The sequence below is a fragment of the Rhinolophus hipposideros genome (genome assembly GCF_964194185.1).
Source record: "Rhinolophus hipposideros genome assembly, chromosome: 12".
NCBI classification, from domain to species: domain Eukaryota; kingdom Metazoa; phylum Chordata; class Mammalia; order Chiroptera; family Rhinolophidae; genus Rhinolophus; species Rhinolophus hipposideros.
Window position 1 is genome coordinate 72,196,313 of NC_138058.1, and position 18,885 is coordinate 72,215,197.

General features: G+C 38.2%; 1 protein-coding gene across 2 annotated transcripts in view; it reads left to right on the plus strand.

The window, feature by feature from the left end:
- Positions 1-18,885, plus strand: part of ADAM17 (ADAM metallopeptidase domain 17) — a 43,919-nt gene that overhangs the window by 1,433 nt on the left and 23,601 nt on the right. For both annotated transcript variants that reach the window (XR_013994634.1, XM_081068716.1), the window contains exons 2-6: positions 8,248-8,380; positions 10,642-10,772; positions 12,032-12,120; positions 16,195-16,363; positions 17,945-18,078. Coding sequence is in view for 1 of the 2 variants with exons in the window: in XM_081068716.1 (XP_080924842.1) it covers positions 8,248-8,380; positions 10,642-10,772; positions 12,032-12,120; positions 16,195-16,363; positions 17,945-18,078 (656 nt within the window). In the remaining variant the exon portion in view is untranslated. The remainder of the gene's footprint in view (positions 1-8,247; positions 8,381-10,641; positions 10,773-12,031; positions 12,121-16,194; positions 16,364-17,944; positions 18,079-18,885) is intronic.

The following is an 18,885-nucleotide window of genomic DNA, read 5'->3' on the forward strand; positions in this document are numbered from 1 at the left end:
GGGAGCTTCTTAGGAAGTGCTGAGATGTGATAAGTCAGTACAAATTGAAGGAAAATTTTGAAACGGTCGGGATGGGGGGGTGGGATAGGATAACGATCTGCTCCATAGGAATTAATGCTAATAAAAAGGACAAACATGTATTTTGAGATATTAAAATTTTCACCTCTAACAACTGTTTCACTTTTATTGTTCTATTCATAGGTGGGAAAATAAGTACCATGAATCCTAGGGATGCACATGCCGTGTTTCCCCGAAAATAAGACCGGGCTCATGTTAATTTTTGCTCCATTAAGGCTTATTTTCAGAGGATGCCTTATTTTTTTCATGTACAACATTTATTCAAATACAGTCATTCATCATCTCCTGGAACATCGTCATAACGTACTAAATGCGTCCATCTGGCTGAGATCTTAACTGGGGCTTATTTTGGGGGTAGGTCTTATTTTCAGGGAAACACCGTAGGGTAGAGGAAAACCTGACTTTCTAGATCAATTATCAGCAACATTCAGAGGTCATAAGGATTTATTTTTGTTTGTGTTTTTTAATGACCATGTGATTTTATTTACAAAGTGCAGACCACCAGTGCCAGAAAAATGCATAGACTTACCCATTTATTCACCAGATGTTTGAAGAACACATACTGTGTTCACCTATTATGTGTGGCATTGGAAATACCAAGATCAGACAAAACCCATCTTAAAAACGCTTTTGGCATAGTGGAATAGAGAGATCTAAACAGACAATTCTAAAACAACCTGGAGGAGAGTAATAGAGCACAATTTGTCAGGTAGTATTATCACGAAGGGGCACTGAACCTAGCCTGGAAAAGTTAGCCAAGGCTCCCTGAAGGAGGTGAGATTTGAGCCCAGACTTTAAGGTGAGGCAGGTGAAGAGGAAAACATAAGGACACTCCTGATGGAGACACTTAGAGACTGGTTAGAGTTGAAATGAACCTTAGGGATCGTGTCTAGTTTCTTTTAAAAAACATCAGGAAAAATGAATCTGAGAAGTGTGGTGAGTTGTGAGATTCACAGTTAGTGATAAATATATGTCTTTTGAGTATTTTTTTCTTTTGAAGAGAATTGAGTTTGTGTGGTTTGACGGCTCAGGATGTAATTTGTTGCTTTTAACCGTAACTCTACCATTATTTAGATTGAATTGGTCAAGACCAATAAATAATTTCATAGTTAAAAGAGCATGGTCAATTGTTTATTACCCTAAAGTGTTACCATAACCACAGTTCCAAATATTGATTAGGGATTTGACTGCATTTTTCTGAAGGGTAAAAGTATATAATAGGACTCCATAGGTCACCCAAAATGATTTCAGTTGAACTGTTATGAATTGCATAATTTAGGAAAGTTATGAGTCATGTGAGCTTTGTCATGATGATATCTTGTTGAAGTTGCAGCTGGGGTATATAAGTCTCACTTTGATTTCAAAAGTGGTTTCCCTTTGTGTTGCTTTTAGTAAAAGAGGATGTAGTGGGTGGAAGGAAAAAAATATAGGTCACAGATGATGGATGGAAGCTAGTATCTGAAACACATGTTTAGAAATTCACCTTGAGGTTATTGGTGTGGGGATTCTCCAAATTGCAGTGCTTATTTCTCATTATTCACAGCTCCATTTTGCTCAGTATTTTGACATCTGACTTCCTCTTTCACTATTGATTTTGCTTATAGGCTGCATTCTTTTGAAACCCAAACACGGAACAACCCTAACTGTTCCTGGGGAAGTATGAAAAAGAGTGATAGGGAAGGAGGGACAGGAATAGGCTTCACCCAGGTGAGGAAGTGAAATCCTTTTTCATACATTCCTTCCTGCAACCAAGGAGATGGGCATCTTCCACTCCTCCTCCCCTCCCCCCTTTGCCATGAGTAGTAGGCCCTGACGAGTCTCAGCCGCCCTGGTTTCACTTACATTTGACTTTATTCTGATAATTGCTAAATATGTATCTGATGTAGGCTTGTTCTCTGATGTTCCACATCGTGTATCCAGCTGCCCGGGTGATGCTTCCATCTGTGTTCATGGGCACTTCAAACATAACATGTTCAAACTTACTCACCATCTATTTGTTTGACTAGAAGAGTGATTATATGACAGAAGGTTTAGGCCAGGAATAGGCAGAGTTGCTGGGAATTGTGGGAGTGGTCTCATGGCCTAACCCGAATTCGTATCCATTTCGGCTGTAGAGCCTTGTGGACCAATCCAGGTTTCTTCAGTGGTTTTCTTGGGCTGTGTTGACTTTCATTTGGGCTCAGTTTCCATGTGGCTGGTCTTGCTGGAGCATCTTGGCCCAGGTTAAGTCCCAGCCCTGGTGAAGAGCTCTTGAGAGGGAATTATCTGAGGCAGCTCGTCCTCCATCCTCCCTATCAGGTATAAAGCCATAAAATTAAATTTTCAGTGCCCAGGCCCTGGGGTCCACTGCCTAGCAGAGTCCACTGCTCTCCTTTTGTCACCCCTGAGTCCCAAGGAGGGATCCACCCATGCCGAGGGCGTATTGCATAGTAAGCTGGCAGGCCACCCCCTTGTCCCGCATGTTTTGGGGAGTGCTGAAGAGCAGTCAGGTTCATGTCTAATGCACAAGCAGAATAAGCACTTGACAGTAGTCCTGGCTTTATCCTTTCCGCTTCTGACACCAGAAGTAGGAGAATGACATTTACAGTGTCATTTTGGGGCAATGCTTTGTTCTCCGTAAAGCAGAACAGTGGAGAGTGAGCAGGGGTCTGCATTACACTTGCAAGTTGTATTCCAGGAAGTGCAATTTATTGAAAAAAGAAAAGAAATTAAGTAAAAAGTCCACAAACGTTCCCAGATGCTTCTCATACAACACTTCATTGTTTAAAAGTCAGTTTTATCTTAAAAATGTTGACTCTGGCTTGATGAAAAAAATATGGGTATATTTTATGTCGTTGCACCAAAATCAATGGCCATAAAAGCTTATCCCAGAGATGAAACAATTTAGGTAGAAGAGAAGGGTGGAGTGGAAAGCTTACCAAGTCTTCTGCAGGCCACTCTACATTGACATCCAGAAAGCCGGTTTAGTGCAGGTCTGAAGGCCCAGCTTTCTCTTTATTCCTAGAGAACATATGGAAGGAACGAAGTAGCAGCTGCTTCTCACCGCTGATGTCAGTGTTGAAAGTCATACAAAAACAGATTTGCTCTCTCCCCACCTAAAATCACTGTACGACTTACCACTGACCTAACTGCAAACAGAAGACGAAATGCAGGAGTCCGGTGTAAATGAACAGTGTAGTTGCAAACTGTACATGAGGAGCAAGCTACAATACGGAATCCGGCATCCAGCTGTCCTGTTATATCAACCCCTCCTCCAAACCTGCTTCGACTCATGTTTTTCATCTCAGTGACTGTGGTGCCACTATGTACCCAGGTACCCAAGCCAGGCTCCTGGGGGTCTTTCCGTGGTCTCCGCCTGGATTGCTCAGCAGCTTACTAGCTCATTTCCCAGACTCCAGTCTGTTCCCCTCTAGCCTACTCTCCAATTTCTAGCTTACAGCTGTTGCTCTTCTCCAAAGACCCGAATCCTAATTTAGTTCCATGGCCCTTAGTGACCCGACCTCTGCCTGCCTCTTCCGCCTGACAGCTTTTCACATCCTCTGTGCCGTCCTGCACTCCTGCCAGTTGCCTTCCTTCTTTGAAGTATTATATTTTGTGTTGTGTGTGGGCCTCAGCATATGTCATGCCCTCTGCTTAAAACCTGCTTTCTTTCTCCTTCTCTTGGCTTCCTCCTCATCCTTCTGGTCTAAACTTCGGTGCTGTTGCCCTGGGAAATCATTGTTGGCTCACAGCAGGGCTCCTGCTCCTTCTGTGTCCTTCCTGAACTTCCTCTTCCTTGGCACTTGACATACTTTACAATAATTTTGTGTGTGATGGTCTTTGCACCAGTTACAATATCAAATATATTTCTCTTTCTCCCCATTATACCTCTAGTGCCTGGAAGGCAGGAGGTTTTCAATAAATATTCATTGAGTAAATGAATAGGTGGGGTCTGGTGGAAGGGGAAAAACTAAGTGCAGAAGGTGTGTACCAAAGGCGGGATGGAAGAGGAAAAGATACAAAAACAGTGAGGAAGGGTAGGGTCTCTGAGGGCAAGTGAGGGAAACCGTAGCATGTAGCAGAGAAGAGCAGGGGATACCTAAACGCTACAGTACTCTAGGCTGACCTTTTGAATTGTTTGTTGTTTTCTGATTTGTGTTTGTAACCAGCTGAAAGGAGAAAAGCTCAGTAGGTTGGTTGCTGGAGTAATCTGTAGACATCTAGGAAGGTGTTTTCATTCCAGGGAGTGCTAGGCAGCTGTTGTGGAGTTTTTAGAAAAGACAGTATGACCACACACTGAGCTAAGAAAGATAGTTAAGTATATTGAGAGATTTGGATATGGATAAAGAATAAAAACTCTTGGGAAGTGGGGGAAATACAAGTTTTGTTTAAAAAGCTATAGAAAACAGACAACCAGTGGTTGGAATTTTGGAAATGAAGTGCCATGAAATACTGAGTATCTGAAAGGTCACTTGCTGTTGAAGGGACAGTAGCAAGAGCAGGTAAGTTTGTTGTGCAAGAGGAGTGTTCTTACCATGGTGTTTGCAATGGTTCCGGACATCTCCTTATTAAAAGAGGATAAATTATATTGAAACATATTAAGTATTTTAAAGTGGTTTAGCAAAAGCTACATTTAAAAAGTGCTTGTTATCGAGAAAATATACCTAAAGACAACCAGTAATGTTACTGTCTTGCTTTTATTATTTTTTTCTAAGTTTATTTTTATTCATAGTTAAGCTCATGCAATTGAATAGTTTTTTAAAATCTACCTTTGTTTATTGAATTTTATAGCATAAGTATCTTCCTATGTTCTTTTCTTTCTTTCTTTTTTTTTTTTAAAGATTTTTGTTGGGGAAGGGGAACAGGACTTTATTGGGGGACAGTGTGTATTTCCAGGCCTTTTTTCCAAGTCAAGTTGTTGTCCTTTCAATCTTAGTTGTGGAGGGCGCAGCTCAGCTCCAGGTCCAGTTGCCGCTTCTAGTTGCAGGGGGCGCAGCCCACCATCCCTTGTGGGAGTCGAATCAGCAACCTTGTGGTTGAGAGCCCACTGGCCCATGTGGGAATCGAACCAGCAGCCTTCGGAGTTAGGAGCACGGAGCTCTAACCGCCTGAGCCACCGGGCCGGCCCCTCTTCCTATGTTCTTAAAAATGTAACAGAATTAAAAAAAAAAAAAATTTAAGGTTTTATTGGGGAAGGGGAACAGGACTTTATTGGGGAACAGTGTGTACTTCCAGGACTTTTTCCAAGTTAAGTTGCTGTCCTTTCAGTCTTAGTTGCAGGGAGCACTGCCCACCATCCCTTGCCGGACTCAAGGAGTTGTTGAACTGGCAACCTTGTGGCTGAGAGCCCACTGGCCCATGTGGGAATCGAGCCGGCAGCCTTCGGAGTTAGGAGCATGGAGCTCTAACCACCTGAGCCACCGGGCCGGCCCGTGTAACAGAATTTTAAATGATTGTAACATTTTTGTCATTTAGAAGTACTAACTTATATTTCCCAGGTGTTTGTTTTAGATTTTTGTTTATAGAAATAATGCAAGGCTGAGCAATCACCATCTTTATGTTTGAAAATTTTTGTCTTTGAGCTATTTTCCTTCCTTTAGCCTAGTTCAGGGGTTCTCAAACTTGAGTGTACATCAGCATCACCTGGAAGGCATGTTAAACTCAGGTTGCTGGGCCCCACCCCAAGAATTTCTGATTGAGTAGAACAGAGAGGCGGTCTGAAAATTGGCCTTTCTGGTCAGTTCCCGGGTGATGCTGACGCTGCTGGTGTGGGGAGCACTCTGAACGACTGGCCTATAATATTGACAATGAAACTACAGTATTGAAGTTGGTTCTCGGTCAGTGGGAGTGATTATGATCTTGAACGAAACTTGGGTTCATGTACCAACCTGTATCAGGAAGTGGAAGAGTAAAGGGTTGTATCAGCATCTCAGCATTGAGAATTCAAGCAGTTTGTGAACATAGGAGTGCTGGGTATTGTGATGAACAAAACAGAACTCCCTTTTGGCCATTTTACAGTCTGTACCTTTGTGAGATAAAACAAATATAACTCAGAAGTGCCAGGAGAAAGGGGTAAGCAAAGGGCTTCAGAAGCAGAGGGAGGCGAGGTCATGTTTGGTTGACATGTCAAAAGGAAGGAGGCCAAGAAGTAGAAAGTCCAAGAAGAGCTAGGCTGTTTTTAAGGAGTTTCAAAAGTGTGACATCAATAAAGCTTAGGGTTCTCTGCCAGACAGATGCCAGTTCAAATCCCCGTTCCGTGCTACCTTAGCTTTGCGATATTATTCTCCCTGAGTCTGTTTCCTCATCTGTAAATGGGGGTAATACCTCAGGGGTGTTGTGGAGATAACATAAAAACACCCAGCACGATGTCTGGTATCAAACACTCAGAAATTGTTGAGTGAATGGTAAGCTTCTTGAAGGTCTTTCATTGGTGCTGCTAAGCATTACGGTTAGCAAGGCCAAATCCCCAACTCTGCATAGGCATAAAAGTGATTCATGCCTTCTGAAACAGCTTTCCTCTGGATTAAATTTAAAAGGAAGTTTTAACAGAAAATGGGTGGTACCCAGCAAGTGTGAAATTTGCTGCCACTTTCTTTAATCTTATCTTGAGTTAGATCCTTGAGTGGACTTTGGTTAAATTTACCCCTTGCTGTCTTCAGATTTGCATGGTGAGGCAGTTTTCCTCCTTTGACCACTCTATAAACTGGCCCTTCCTGCTCCCTTTCTCTGTTATCCTGCTTTCATGTCCACAGCCCTGAGGATGTATATTTTCTTGTGCATTGATTATCTCTCCCACACTAAAGTGACTTTGTTCTATTTAATGCTCTATCTCAGTACTGAGTCCAGTGCCTGGCACATCGCAGTGAATGAGTGAATTGATGAATGAACCAGTTGAAGAAATTTAGGGGAAGGAGAGGAGTATTGGGTCGATTCTTTCTTACTAAACATGGTTTTGTGAGCACATTTAACCTCCAGAGCAGTACGGTTGTATTTTAAGCTCCTGCCGCTATAGTTTGAGGACATTTTAAGTCCAGTGGAATGATTTTGAATACCATTGCTTCTGCAGTGATATTTGTTGAGAAAAGAGGAAAGCATCAGCTCAAATATTTTTAGACGGTTTCTAGAGACTTAAGTCACCAAAATTCTATTACAAAAATTCTCTTGATTTTGGAAGGGGCAAGAGTTGCCGTTGATGAAAAGTGACTTATAGAGGTAGCATGTAATTTATAGTGTTTGCTCTTGCTGTATACCAAATAAAACCTTTTTGTGCTTGTTCTATCTTTGGGACAGTGCGTCTTGACTTTTCTTGGGTTCTAAGTCAGTCTGGTAAAATAGTTAATGTTGATTTTTTCCCCCCAGGATTAGTTTGGTCTTACGCTTCTACTTCCTGGTGTTCAATGGGTTGATACTCTGCTGTACTTGTTCAGGGCAGCAGTAATAGAAATATTACCACTTTTTGCTCTTTAATTTGGAATATGTGATTTTTCTATAAAATATTTACCTTCCCAGTTTTGGCTTGCTCAGGCCATTAATGCATTTGTTGCTCTTTCTTACTGCACATCAGCTGATAAGGAATTGATGTTGCACAGGTTGGCACTGGGCAGGTCGCGTTGGCCACCTGGATCTTAGGAGTTTTAAACATGCAAGCCAGAAATGCCTTTAATTTAGACGTTAGCTCATGCATAATGTGATACTCTTTGAGAGATCAAAATTATCAGTAATGTGAACCTGGACTCATGTTCAGATTTCCCTAATGGTCACAAGTATCTTTCCACAATTGGTTTGTTTGACCTGGGATTTGAAAAGGTTTATACATTGCCTGCTTACTATATCCGTATCTTTATGTCTCCACCCCTCCCTTCTGCCCCATGCCATTTATTTCCTAAAGAAATTGGGTTATTTGTTGTGCAGGAATTCTAACATTCTGGGTGTGGCTGATTGCTTGCTGAGGTTGGTATTTAATTTGGCAACATTTGACATTTATGTCTTAAAAACTGGAAGTTAGAATTTGATGAGATTCGGGTTCAAGGTATTGTTTTTTGTTTTTTGGTAAGACTGTTTCTTAGATTGTATGCTGGGCACTTCAGAATGCGTTACATTAGGAGGAGTTTGTTGTCTGACTCTCATTTTAGTAATATTACAATTGATTAGTAGGTTTAGGTGTTAATAACCTTCTTACCTTTATTTCAGAAAAACTTGATTTTTTGCTCTCGGACTACGATATCCTCTCTTTATCCAACATCCAACAGCACTCAGTAAGAAAAAGAGATCTCCAGGCTTCAACACATTTGGAGACACTGCTAACTTTTTCAGCATTGCAAAGGTAATTTGAATTATTCATAGAGAATGTTGGGTTAAGAGGGACTTGGTGAAACCATTCATTACTTGATGCTGATGGTAAATGAATAGATTTTCTGTCTTTACATAGTAGTGGATGGCAAAGTAATTTAAACGAAGATCATAAAATTAAACTTGGATGTGACTATTAGTTGTTGAAAAAGCACGGAAATACCAAGAGATTGTATGATGAGGTAAAAAGTAATTTTATGGAAAAAAAAGAAACTGAAATTTGCCTAGAGGTTACATTTTCTCGCTCTTCTTTTTTTTTTTTACTAAAACAAGAAATATTATTTTAAAGTAATGAAAAAGTTAACAAATATTGTTTTGGTACATTTTTGATAATGTTATAATTTTTTTAAAAGTTAGATATTTGTTCCTCATATAAGTGAAATATCTCATTATTTGAAGAGGGCTAGAACTGATAAAGAAATGAAAGTGATATATACCCAGCTAAACGGACCATTAAAAATAGATATGAGGCACAAACCTTCAAGTTATAAAGTAAGTCCTGGGAATGGAATGTATAGCATGATGACTATAGTTAGTAATATTGTAGTGCGTATTTGAAAGTTGCTAAGAGAGTATAGACTCTAAAAGTTCTCATCACAATAAAAAAAATTGTAAATGTATGATGACAGGTGTTAGACATATTGTGATGATCATTTTGTGGTATATATAAAAAAATAGATAGTGAAGATAATGTTACTTTAGGTGGATTAGTACCAGTTTGTAATACTGTAAATCTTTAAACCAAAAGTCAGAAAGGTAAATGAAAATGCTAAGTCTATAAGTACATGACTTGACATAATTTTGGAAGGATAGAATAAAATATATATTCTGACTGACGTATCATGTTGAAGGTTTTATAGTTCAGAGATGAAGATTGTAAACTCAAAAAACAGGAACTTTACCATTACTTGGTCGTTACTTTACAACAGAGCAGATTAGTAGTGTAGAAAATTAAGAATACAATTTCAGTGATTTTTTTTTTTTGGAAAGAACATTAAGTAAAAATAATGTTGAGACTCCTAGAGAGCTCTAAAACTAAATAAGGCATTTATAATAGGGATGCTTTTCTTTTCAAAGTTCTCAGCATAACTGATGGGGGAAAAGTCATAACTGAATGTGTGGGAAGATACGTTTTGGGATAGCAGGCGAAAATGTTCCAAGGTTTTCTGAAATAATGTTCTATTGTCTCTTTCCTTATGACCATAAAAAAACCACAAGCAAGCTAAAATTACCTTGTTATGCTCAAAAAGTTAAAAATATTTGTTACCATGGAGACAGTCTCAGTCTAGATTCTTCCTGGCAGTTTAGACCTATGCAAACCCATGGGGAAGTAATATTTTATATTTTCAACACCGCAGCTGACAAAATTTGTTCCTGTGGCTGAGATGAAAAACATATCTTTCTTTTATCTTTGGTGTTACTAGGCATATTGAAAGGACTCTGTAAATAATAATTGAAAAGTTCTTGCTCATCATGCCCAGTTTTTATGTCAGGACTGAAACTTGTAGAAAACAAAAGAATATTAAGCCAACAGTGTGTATTTTAATGTCTGTGTTGTATTTGCCATATAGTTATTTTCCTCTTGGTATTGTGGATTACTATTTTTCAAGTTAAGTTCTCAGTAGAAGGAGAAAAACATGAACACTTTTAAATAAAGAAAGGACATTTATGAACTTTGCACAGCAGTAAGACGAGCTTGATTGTTAGAGGCAGCCTTCTGAAATAAACCAAGTTCAATTTTCAGTTTCGCCATTTATTAGCTGTGTAACCTTGAGTATGTTGGTTAATCTTGAAGCCCCAATTTTTACTACGTGAGTGGAAATAACATATACAAGGACATCTAGTGCTGAATAGGTGTTCAATAAATGGTATCTACCAATACTAGTTTTTAATAAGTTTCTAAGACAAGCAGGACACCGACTTATGCTATCCAGATGTGTGTGTGTTTCCTTATTCTTCAGTTTCCAGAAACGATGAATGCTCAAGCTCCTTGAATCTTTTTTCCCCCAGTTCTAGTTTGTTTGGTCTGGCATATTCTTACAGCTAAAGAAATTAGTCTCTGTCTTTACAAGATATATATTGCTCTAAGTACCTAGAAAAACAGTAGTTGAAACTTGCATAGTATTTTATCAATGTCAACTTTTCTGTCACCTTTTTAAAGAGAGTTTACTTAAATGAAAATTAGGCTTCTATTTTATGTGTTTAGAGTAAAATATGGATGCTTTCTTTCTTTAGGCATTTTAAATTATACTTGACATCAAGTACTGAACGCTTTTCCCAGAATTTCAAAGTCGTGGTGGTAGATGGTAAAGATGAAAGCGAGTACAGCGTCAAGTGGCAGGACTTTTTCAGAGGACACGTGGTTGGTGAGTATGGAGCTTGCTTGTTTGCCTTTGTGTCTGGGGTGTTAGGTGTCGGAATCTAACATGATGGTGTGTTCTTTTGGGAGGAGAGGAAGAAGGGGTGTCGAAGAACTGCTGTTCTTTGTTTTACTTGAGCTAAGTTTGGAAGCAGAAATTCTCAAACAGAAGCATATGGGTGTTATCCAGCATGTCATACTAGCTGGCTATTTTGATGATTACAATGAATTTCCTCTCAAGTGATGAGCATTTAACCTCTTGTCTCCAGAAAAGAATTGTAGGTTTCCCTTATGAGATTTTAAACAGGGAAGCTAGGAGATAAAATAATTGACTTTATGATCCTGTTACATATTTAAGAAAATATATCAAGCAATTGGGGTTTACTTCCAGAACTTTTTCTACAGTAAGAAAAAAATGGCATTAAAATCCTCAAATAGTATAGCTTAGGACCTGTATATTCCAAATCTTGCTTTCTGCCTTCTCTTAGTTCTTTCTTACCCAAAAGTAGGTAAAGTTATTCCAGAAGGAAGTCTGCATGTTTGTTTTATTCTATAACACACTCTAGATCATTCTCATAAGAGGCTTGAGGGAAAGAGATAGGTTTCAAATGACTGGAGTTGATGCTATTCCTTAGGAGTAAGTAGGGTTTCCAGGCGGGAATTCCCACCAGTTCTCAGGAATTCTATTTGCTTTCCCGTTTCTGAATCCCGAGAAAAGTTGGTCGGGAAATTGGGAAAATCGGCTCCTTGAACCCAGGTGGTTGGTAGTATCGGCCATCACTTTGTGGAAACTATTCATCATGGAGAACAGAAAATAGTTTATATCTCGGGATTCGGGAAAGGGAAAGTGAAAAAAATTCCTGAGAACGGGCAGGAATTCGCTCCTGGAAATCCTGGGAGGGAGACTATCTAGCTGCTTTCTGTGGTCTGTGTTTCATGGTGGTAGATTTCTGTGGTCTCTAGGCATTCACTCTGATGAAGGGCTTGATTGATTTTTTAGAAAAACTTTTATTTGTGTAAGTGTGTTTTTCCAGGACCCATCAGCTCCAAGTCAAGTAGTTGTTTCAATCTAGTTGTGGAGGGCGCAGCTCAGAGTGGCCCATGTGGGGATCAAACCGGCAACCTTGTTGCTAAGAGCACCACACTCTAACCAACTGAGCTAACCGGCCGCCCTCAAGGGCTTGATTGATTTTTAATGACAATAGTGCAGAGTTTATTTTTTGATATAAATATTTTTTAATAATGAAAAAATTTCTTTCTCTTCAGGTGAACCTGACTCTAGGGTTTTAGCCCACATAGGAGATGATGACATTACAATAAGGATCAATACAGATGGGGCAGAATATAATATAGAGGTAAATCTACATGTGATTATTTTCCTTAGGAACATATATCTGATTATTTTTTCAAATTTCTGTTTTAAATTATTGGAGTAACATTGGTTAATAACAAATTTCAGGTGTACAACATTATAGTATGAATGACATCTGTATACTACTCTGTTTCAATAAGACCTGGCCAGACCATCAGCTCTAATTTGTCTTTTGGAGCAAAAATTAATATAAAACCCGGTATTATATTAATTATAATATATTATATCCTGTCTTAGATTAAAGTAAGACCGGGTCTTATATTAATTTTTGCTCCAAAAGATGCCTTAGAGCTGATGGTCTGGCTAGGTCTTATTTTCGGGGAAACACAGTAATTGTGTGCTCACCACCTGAAGTCTACTTTCCTGTCACCATGTGTTTGATCCCCATTACCTTTTTTGTTCTCCCCTGATCCCCCTTCCCCACTAGTAACCACCATTCTGTTGTCTGTATGAGTTTGTTTTACTTGTTCATTTGTTGGTTTTGTTTTATATTATACATATGAGTAAAATCATATGGTTCTTGTTCTTTTCTGACTTGTTTTACTTATATATCTCTGATTTTTAAAAAGATATTTCTCAATTGTTTTAAGAAGACAGAAGTCTGGAATTACACATACTTGTATTTAAAGTTGTTTTTTTTAACCAGGAAAGTAGATGATTTTTTTTTTTTTAAGAAGACATTTTTACAAATAGCTAAGAAGCTGTCAGAAGGTGCACCCTGTGTTTCTAAGTACCATAGTTGAGAAAAAGTCACATGTTGGGTGGATAATAGGAAGAGAAAACTTTCTTTCCCTCCTGACTCATTTTTTCCTTATTTCTTTAATAATCCTACTACAAGTGTAAACATTCTCAAGATGAAGGCAAAGTCTTCTTTTCTCTCCTAGATTCTCTGGAAATGCAAGATCCGTAAAGGGTGGTAATTTATACTCGGAGAGGTTAAAAGAGGAAACTCAGGCCCTGGCCATTCTTTCATAAAAGAACTAGCAGTAGAAACTGAGACTGTAATGTACTGGCTACATTTGTGCAAGACACAGCCATGTGTTAGATACTAGTCTGGAAAACACATTTGCCACAAATTTGTGGATCAAAGTGATTATTTTGGGGTTGATATCACCAAAATAAAACACTTGTGGGAAAACTGGAATTAAGGTTGGGTAAAGTGAAAGTTTCAAGTATACTTGAGTGCTGATAATCAATGCATCATCAAAAATTCTCCAGTCATCCTCAAAATCTCCTTCATAAATTTTTTTTTTTTTTTGGTTTTTCTATTTAGGGTCCAGCTGAAGTTCTTGCATCTTATTTAGTTATTCATCAGATGATTTTTTTTCCTGACAACTTATTAGTAATGATAATTGGATTGCTTTTATAAGTAGTAATAGTAACCGCCTTTAGTTTGAAATCTCAATATATAACTGGATTCATTATTTTACAAATAGACAACTGGATCCGTTATCTTCAAGATAGGTATTATTACTGTAATACTTTCCCCAACGAGAAAAGTGATGCTCAGACAAGTTACTTGTCCACGGTACGTGAGAGGGTACAGTTGAGGTTTGAGCTCAGGTGTCTGATCCCAAAGCCTGCTGTCTTTTTTCTGTGCTAGCTGGGCTATGTTAGGAAGCTATTATTACGAAGTTAGAAATGTTTGATCCAAAAGAAAACTTTTCTCCTTTCCTGCTTGCAGGCCAGGTGAAAGATTCTGCAGCTGAGGAGTTAACTTTTCGAGGTCTCTGTTAGCCCTGAGGTTCTGTAGCCATTGTTTCTTAAATCTGCCTCATACATGGCTTATGAAAGAAGACACGAAGACACACACACACACACACACACACACACACACACACACACTTAACAGCTTTACTAAGATACAATTCATGTACTGTATAATTCACCCATTAAAGGCATATGATTCAGTGATTTTCAGTGTGTTCATAGTTGTGCAGTTGTCACCATGATCAATTTTTAGAACATTTTCATCGCCCCCAAAGAAACCTCTTACTCTTTAGCAGCCCGGCTCCCCTAGCCCTAGGCAACCACTAATCTACTCTTTTAAGATTTGCCTTTTTGTCTTTTTAGATTTGGCTGGTCATTTCACATACACGGAATCATACAATATGTGGTCTTTTGTGATCGGCTTCTTTTAGAATGTTTTCAAGCTTCGTTCGTGTTGTAGCATGTGTCAGGACTTCATTTTATTGCCAAATAATGTTCCATTGTATGGATATAGCACATTTTGCTTATTCATCACTTGGACATTTGGGTTGTTTCCATTTTTTAGCTATTATGAATAATGCTGACGTGAACATTTGTGAACAAGTTTTTGTGTGAGCATATATTTTCTTTTTTTTTAATATTTTATTTATTTATTATTTTTTTAAAAATTTTAATTTATTAGTTTCAGGTGTACAAGACAAGGTAATACTTAGATGTTCATCATTTATATCCCTCACACTGTGAACCCCCCTCCCCCCATCCACTATCCCTCTGAGCTCACACCGAGCCATCACATTATATATATAAAATTGTAGTTGGCATTCATTAATGTTTAGCTTCTGGTGTACAAGTGAGCGTATATTTTCATTTCTCTTGGGTATATACTAAGTGTGGAATTGCTGGGTCATATGGTAACTCTGTTTTTAACCTCTTGAAGAACTGCCAGACTATTTCCCATAGTGACTGCACTTTACATCTCACCATTTTAGATTTACTGCATTTTATGTTCCGTATTACATTCTCACCAGGAGTACATAAAGGTTCTAATTTCTCCACATTCTTGCCAGTATGTGTTGTTATCTGTAGTTTTGATTATAGCCATCCTAATGGGTATGAAGAGAAGTAGTGTCTCTTCATACCCATTAGTAGTGGTTTTGATTTTCATTTCCATGATGGACATAGAGATACAAATATATTTCATACATTTTTTGTACATTTGTCACAGACTGGTTCTGAGAGAAGAACTTGTTTTTGAAATAAGAGAAACTTCCTTTTTACTTGGGTAACTTTTGCATATGTTAGTTCAGATTTACTGTGGTCTTGCAATATTGTAAGTGAAGATTTTTTTTTTTTTTTAAAGATTTTATTGGGGAAGGGGAACAGGACTTCATTGGGGAACAGTGTGTACTTCCAGGACTTTTTTCCAAGTCAAGTGGTTGCCCTTTCAATCTTAGTTGTGGAGGGTACCATTCAGCTTCAAGTTGTCCTTTCAGTCTTAGTTGTGGAGGGCGCAGCTCAGCTCCAGGTCCAGTGGTCGTTGTTAGTTGCGGGGGGCACTGCCCACCATCCCTTGCGGGACTCGAGGAATTGAACTGGCAACCTTGTGGTTGAGAGCCCACACTCCAACCAACTGAGCCATCCGGGAGGCAGCTCAGCTCAAGGTGCCATGTTCGATCTTAGTTGCAGGGGGTGGAGCCCCCCATCCCTTGCGGGACTGGAGGAATTGAACTGGCAACCTTGTGGTTGAGAGCCCACTGGCCCATGTGGGAATCGAACCGGCAGCCTTCAGAGTTAGGAACACTGAGCTCTAACCGCCTGAGCCACCGGGCCAGCCCCTGAAGATTTTTTTAAAACCATTTTCCATGAAACTAAAAAGTTTTAGGCATATTGTTAAAAGTTTTTAGTCTTCTTTCAAGAAAATGTGTTTGTTCTTTTCTGTGCATAAAAAGATGTTAAGGAAACTAGAATGAAAATGCACAAGAACAGAAACCTTGTCTAACTTTCATTGCTGTATGTTCATCAGCTAAGAACAGGGCCAGCATACAATAGGTGTTAACATAAATATTTTTGAATCAGTGAATGGGAAAGGATATGCATTTTCTCTTCTGGATCTTCTAAAAGATTTCCTAATTTGTGCAAAATAATGTTTTTCTTCATATACAGATAAAATCAAAGAGTAATAATCCACGCATTTATCAGCATAGAAACTTGCCTATAAAAATTGAAATGATTTATTTTTGATGAAGTGACTAGTCAGTGTACTTAACCTGGAAATGAATGTTATGTAAAAATAATGTTTAGGAATTCTTATATTTTCCATCTAAATAATGTATGTTTTCTATTTTAGCCACTTTGGAGACTAATTAATGATACTAAAGACAAAAGAATGTTAGTTTATAAATCTGAAGATATTAAGAATGTTTCACGTTTGCAATCTCCAAAAGTGTGTGGTTATATAAAGGCCAATAATGAAGATTTGCTTCCACATGGTCTGGTAGACAGTGAGCACCCTGATGGTAAGACTTATAATGTATTTCTAATGAGAAACAAGCATTACAGCTGTCTTCAGTAGAGGCGGTTGTTAATCGATTAAAAAATAATGTGATTGTCAAGTAACTATAGTATTTGGCTTAAAAATAGAGTTTTGTTCAGAAATTCTTAAGAAATTCTTAAGAATTCAGAAATTCTTTTGTCTATAATATAAGAAATGAAAACACTAGAAAATAATGATAACAATAAAGATTGGACTTAAAATAAGATTTGGGAAAGGGAAATTCAGTAATCTGAGGGAAAATATTTTTGATTTGCTGGTATTTAAAAATGACAAAAATAATACTTTTGAAAAAAAATTTTCAAAAAATTTTTTATTGGGGAACAGTGTGTTTTTCCAGGACCTATCAGCTCAAAGTCCAGTCGTTGTTTTTCAGTCTAGTTGTGGAGGGCGCAGCTCACTGGCCCATGTGAGGATCGAATGGGCGACCTTGGTGTTATGAGCACTGCACTGTAACCAACTGAGCCATCCGGCCACCTGAAAAACAATCTTTAGATAAGTTTATAAGAAATGGTTGATAGCAAAGAGAGTTCTATACTGTTTAGAAAGAAGAAGGTTATCAATCTTGGTACAGATCAATTTAGAATCATTTAAAAACAGCCATCTTGGAGAAATATTCTGTTCATTTTTGAAAACCTTAGAAAATATTACTAGCATTTTAGTATATAAAGAAATTCTTAAACTATTTGATGAGAAAAATGACTTATTAACACCAAATCATTTTTTTTTAAAAAGATTTTATTGGGGAAGGAGAACAGACCTCTATTGGGGAACAGTGTGTACTTCCAGGACTTTTTTCCAAGTCAAGTTGTTGTCCTTTCAGTCTTAGTTGTGGAGGGCGCAGCTCAGCTCCAGGTCCAGTTGCCATTGCTAGTTGCAGGGGGCACAGCCCACCATCCCTTGAGGGAGTTGAGGAATTGAACTGGCAACCTTGTGGTTGAGAGGACGTGCTCCAACCAACTGAGCCATCTGGGAGCTCAGCGGCAGCTCAGCTCAAGATACCATGTTCAATCTTAGTTGCAGGGGGCACTGCCCACCATCCCTTGCGGGACTCGAGGAATCGAACCGGCAACCTTGTGGTTGAGAGCCCACGCTCCAACCGACTGAGCCATCCGGGAGGCAGCTCAGCTCAAGGTGCCGTGTTCAATCTTAGTTGTAGGGGCGGAGCCCAGCCGAATCATTTTTAATGTTTGATTATCTTGATATTTTTACCCTTATGTTGGTTCATTCATGGACTTCATCTAGAATAAAATGACAGCCTGATAGACCAGCAATGAATGGGTGATTATTTTACTCTTAAGTACTTTGTAAAGTTTTCTCATTTTAAAAATTAAGGAAGGGCTTTTCCTTGATTTTGAATTGTACAATTTTAAACCCTCATACTGCTTTTCACTTTTCTATCTTCCTCCAAATTGCTTTTTTTTTTCCAAGATACTGAACTCAAATAATGTTTATTTCAAAAGTTTGCTAGACTTAAAGTGTTACTATAAAAAAAATCCTTGTTTTGATGAATTTTGATTTAATAGTGCATACAAATTCATATTAGAGCTTATTCATCGGGTGAAGAGAAGAGCTGACCCTAATCCCATGAAGAACACGTGTAAATTATTGGTGGTAGCAGATCATCGCTTTTACAAATACATGGGCAGAGGGGAAGAGAGCACCACTACCAATTACTTAGTAAGTATTTGATATTAGATGAGCTAACTGGACAAAAAAAATCATGTAGATAGACAAATTCCATTTAAAAGAAGACTGCTGTAATTTGAAACGTAATGAAACCAGATCTGTTTCAGATGCTATATTATTTTGTGAAGTATTTGGGGGTTATCCTCTGAGGTTCTTACATTACTGTATAGAGATTCTAGTTTCAAATTTTTGAAAACCTATTGTACCTTTGAACTACTATTTTCTGCACATTATAATTTTTATGCCTATTAGGTTTAGGGAGAGTTCATAACATAGGCCTCTCTTCTTTATACAAGTGAATTCTTTGAAAACATTACTGCTACTGTGTTTCCCTGAAAATAAGACCTAGCTGAACCATCAGCTCTAATGCATCTTTTGGAGTAAAAATTAATATAAGACCCGGTCTTATTGTACTATAAGACTTATTGTACTATAAGACCGGGTCTTATATAATATAATAATATAAAATATATTAATATAATATAATACTGGGTATAATATAATATAAGATCGGCTCTTATATTAATTTTTGCTCCAAAAGATGCATTAGAGCTGATGGTCCAGCTAGGTCTTATTTTCGGGGAAACGGTATAATGGCAGTGACCTTATTGGTGACACATGTTGATGTATGCTCTAGAGTGGGGGAAAAAGTATTTGTATGAACCTGTGTGTATTATTTTGGCTTATATGTATATTTCAGAGAAGATGGTCAGCTTGGTTTATGTTATATAAAATAGCTAATTATTGGACTATAACTGCGTGAAATAAATGGGACTTTCATGGTCATAACTAACTTTC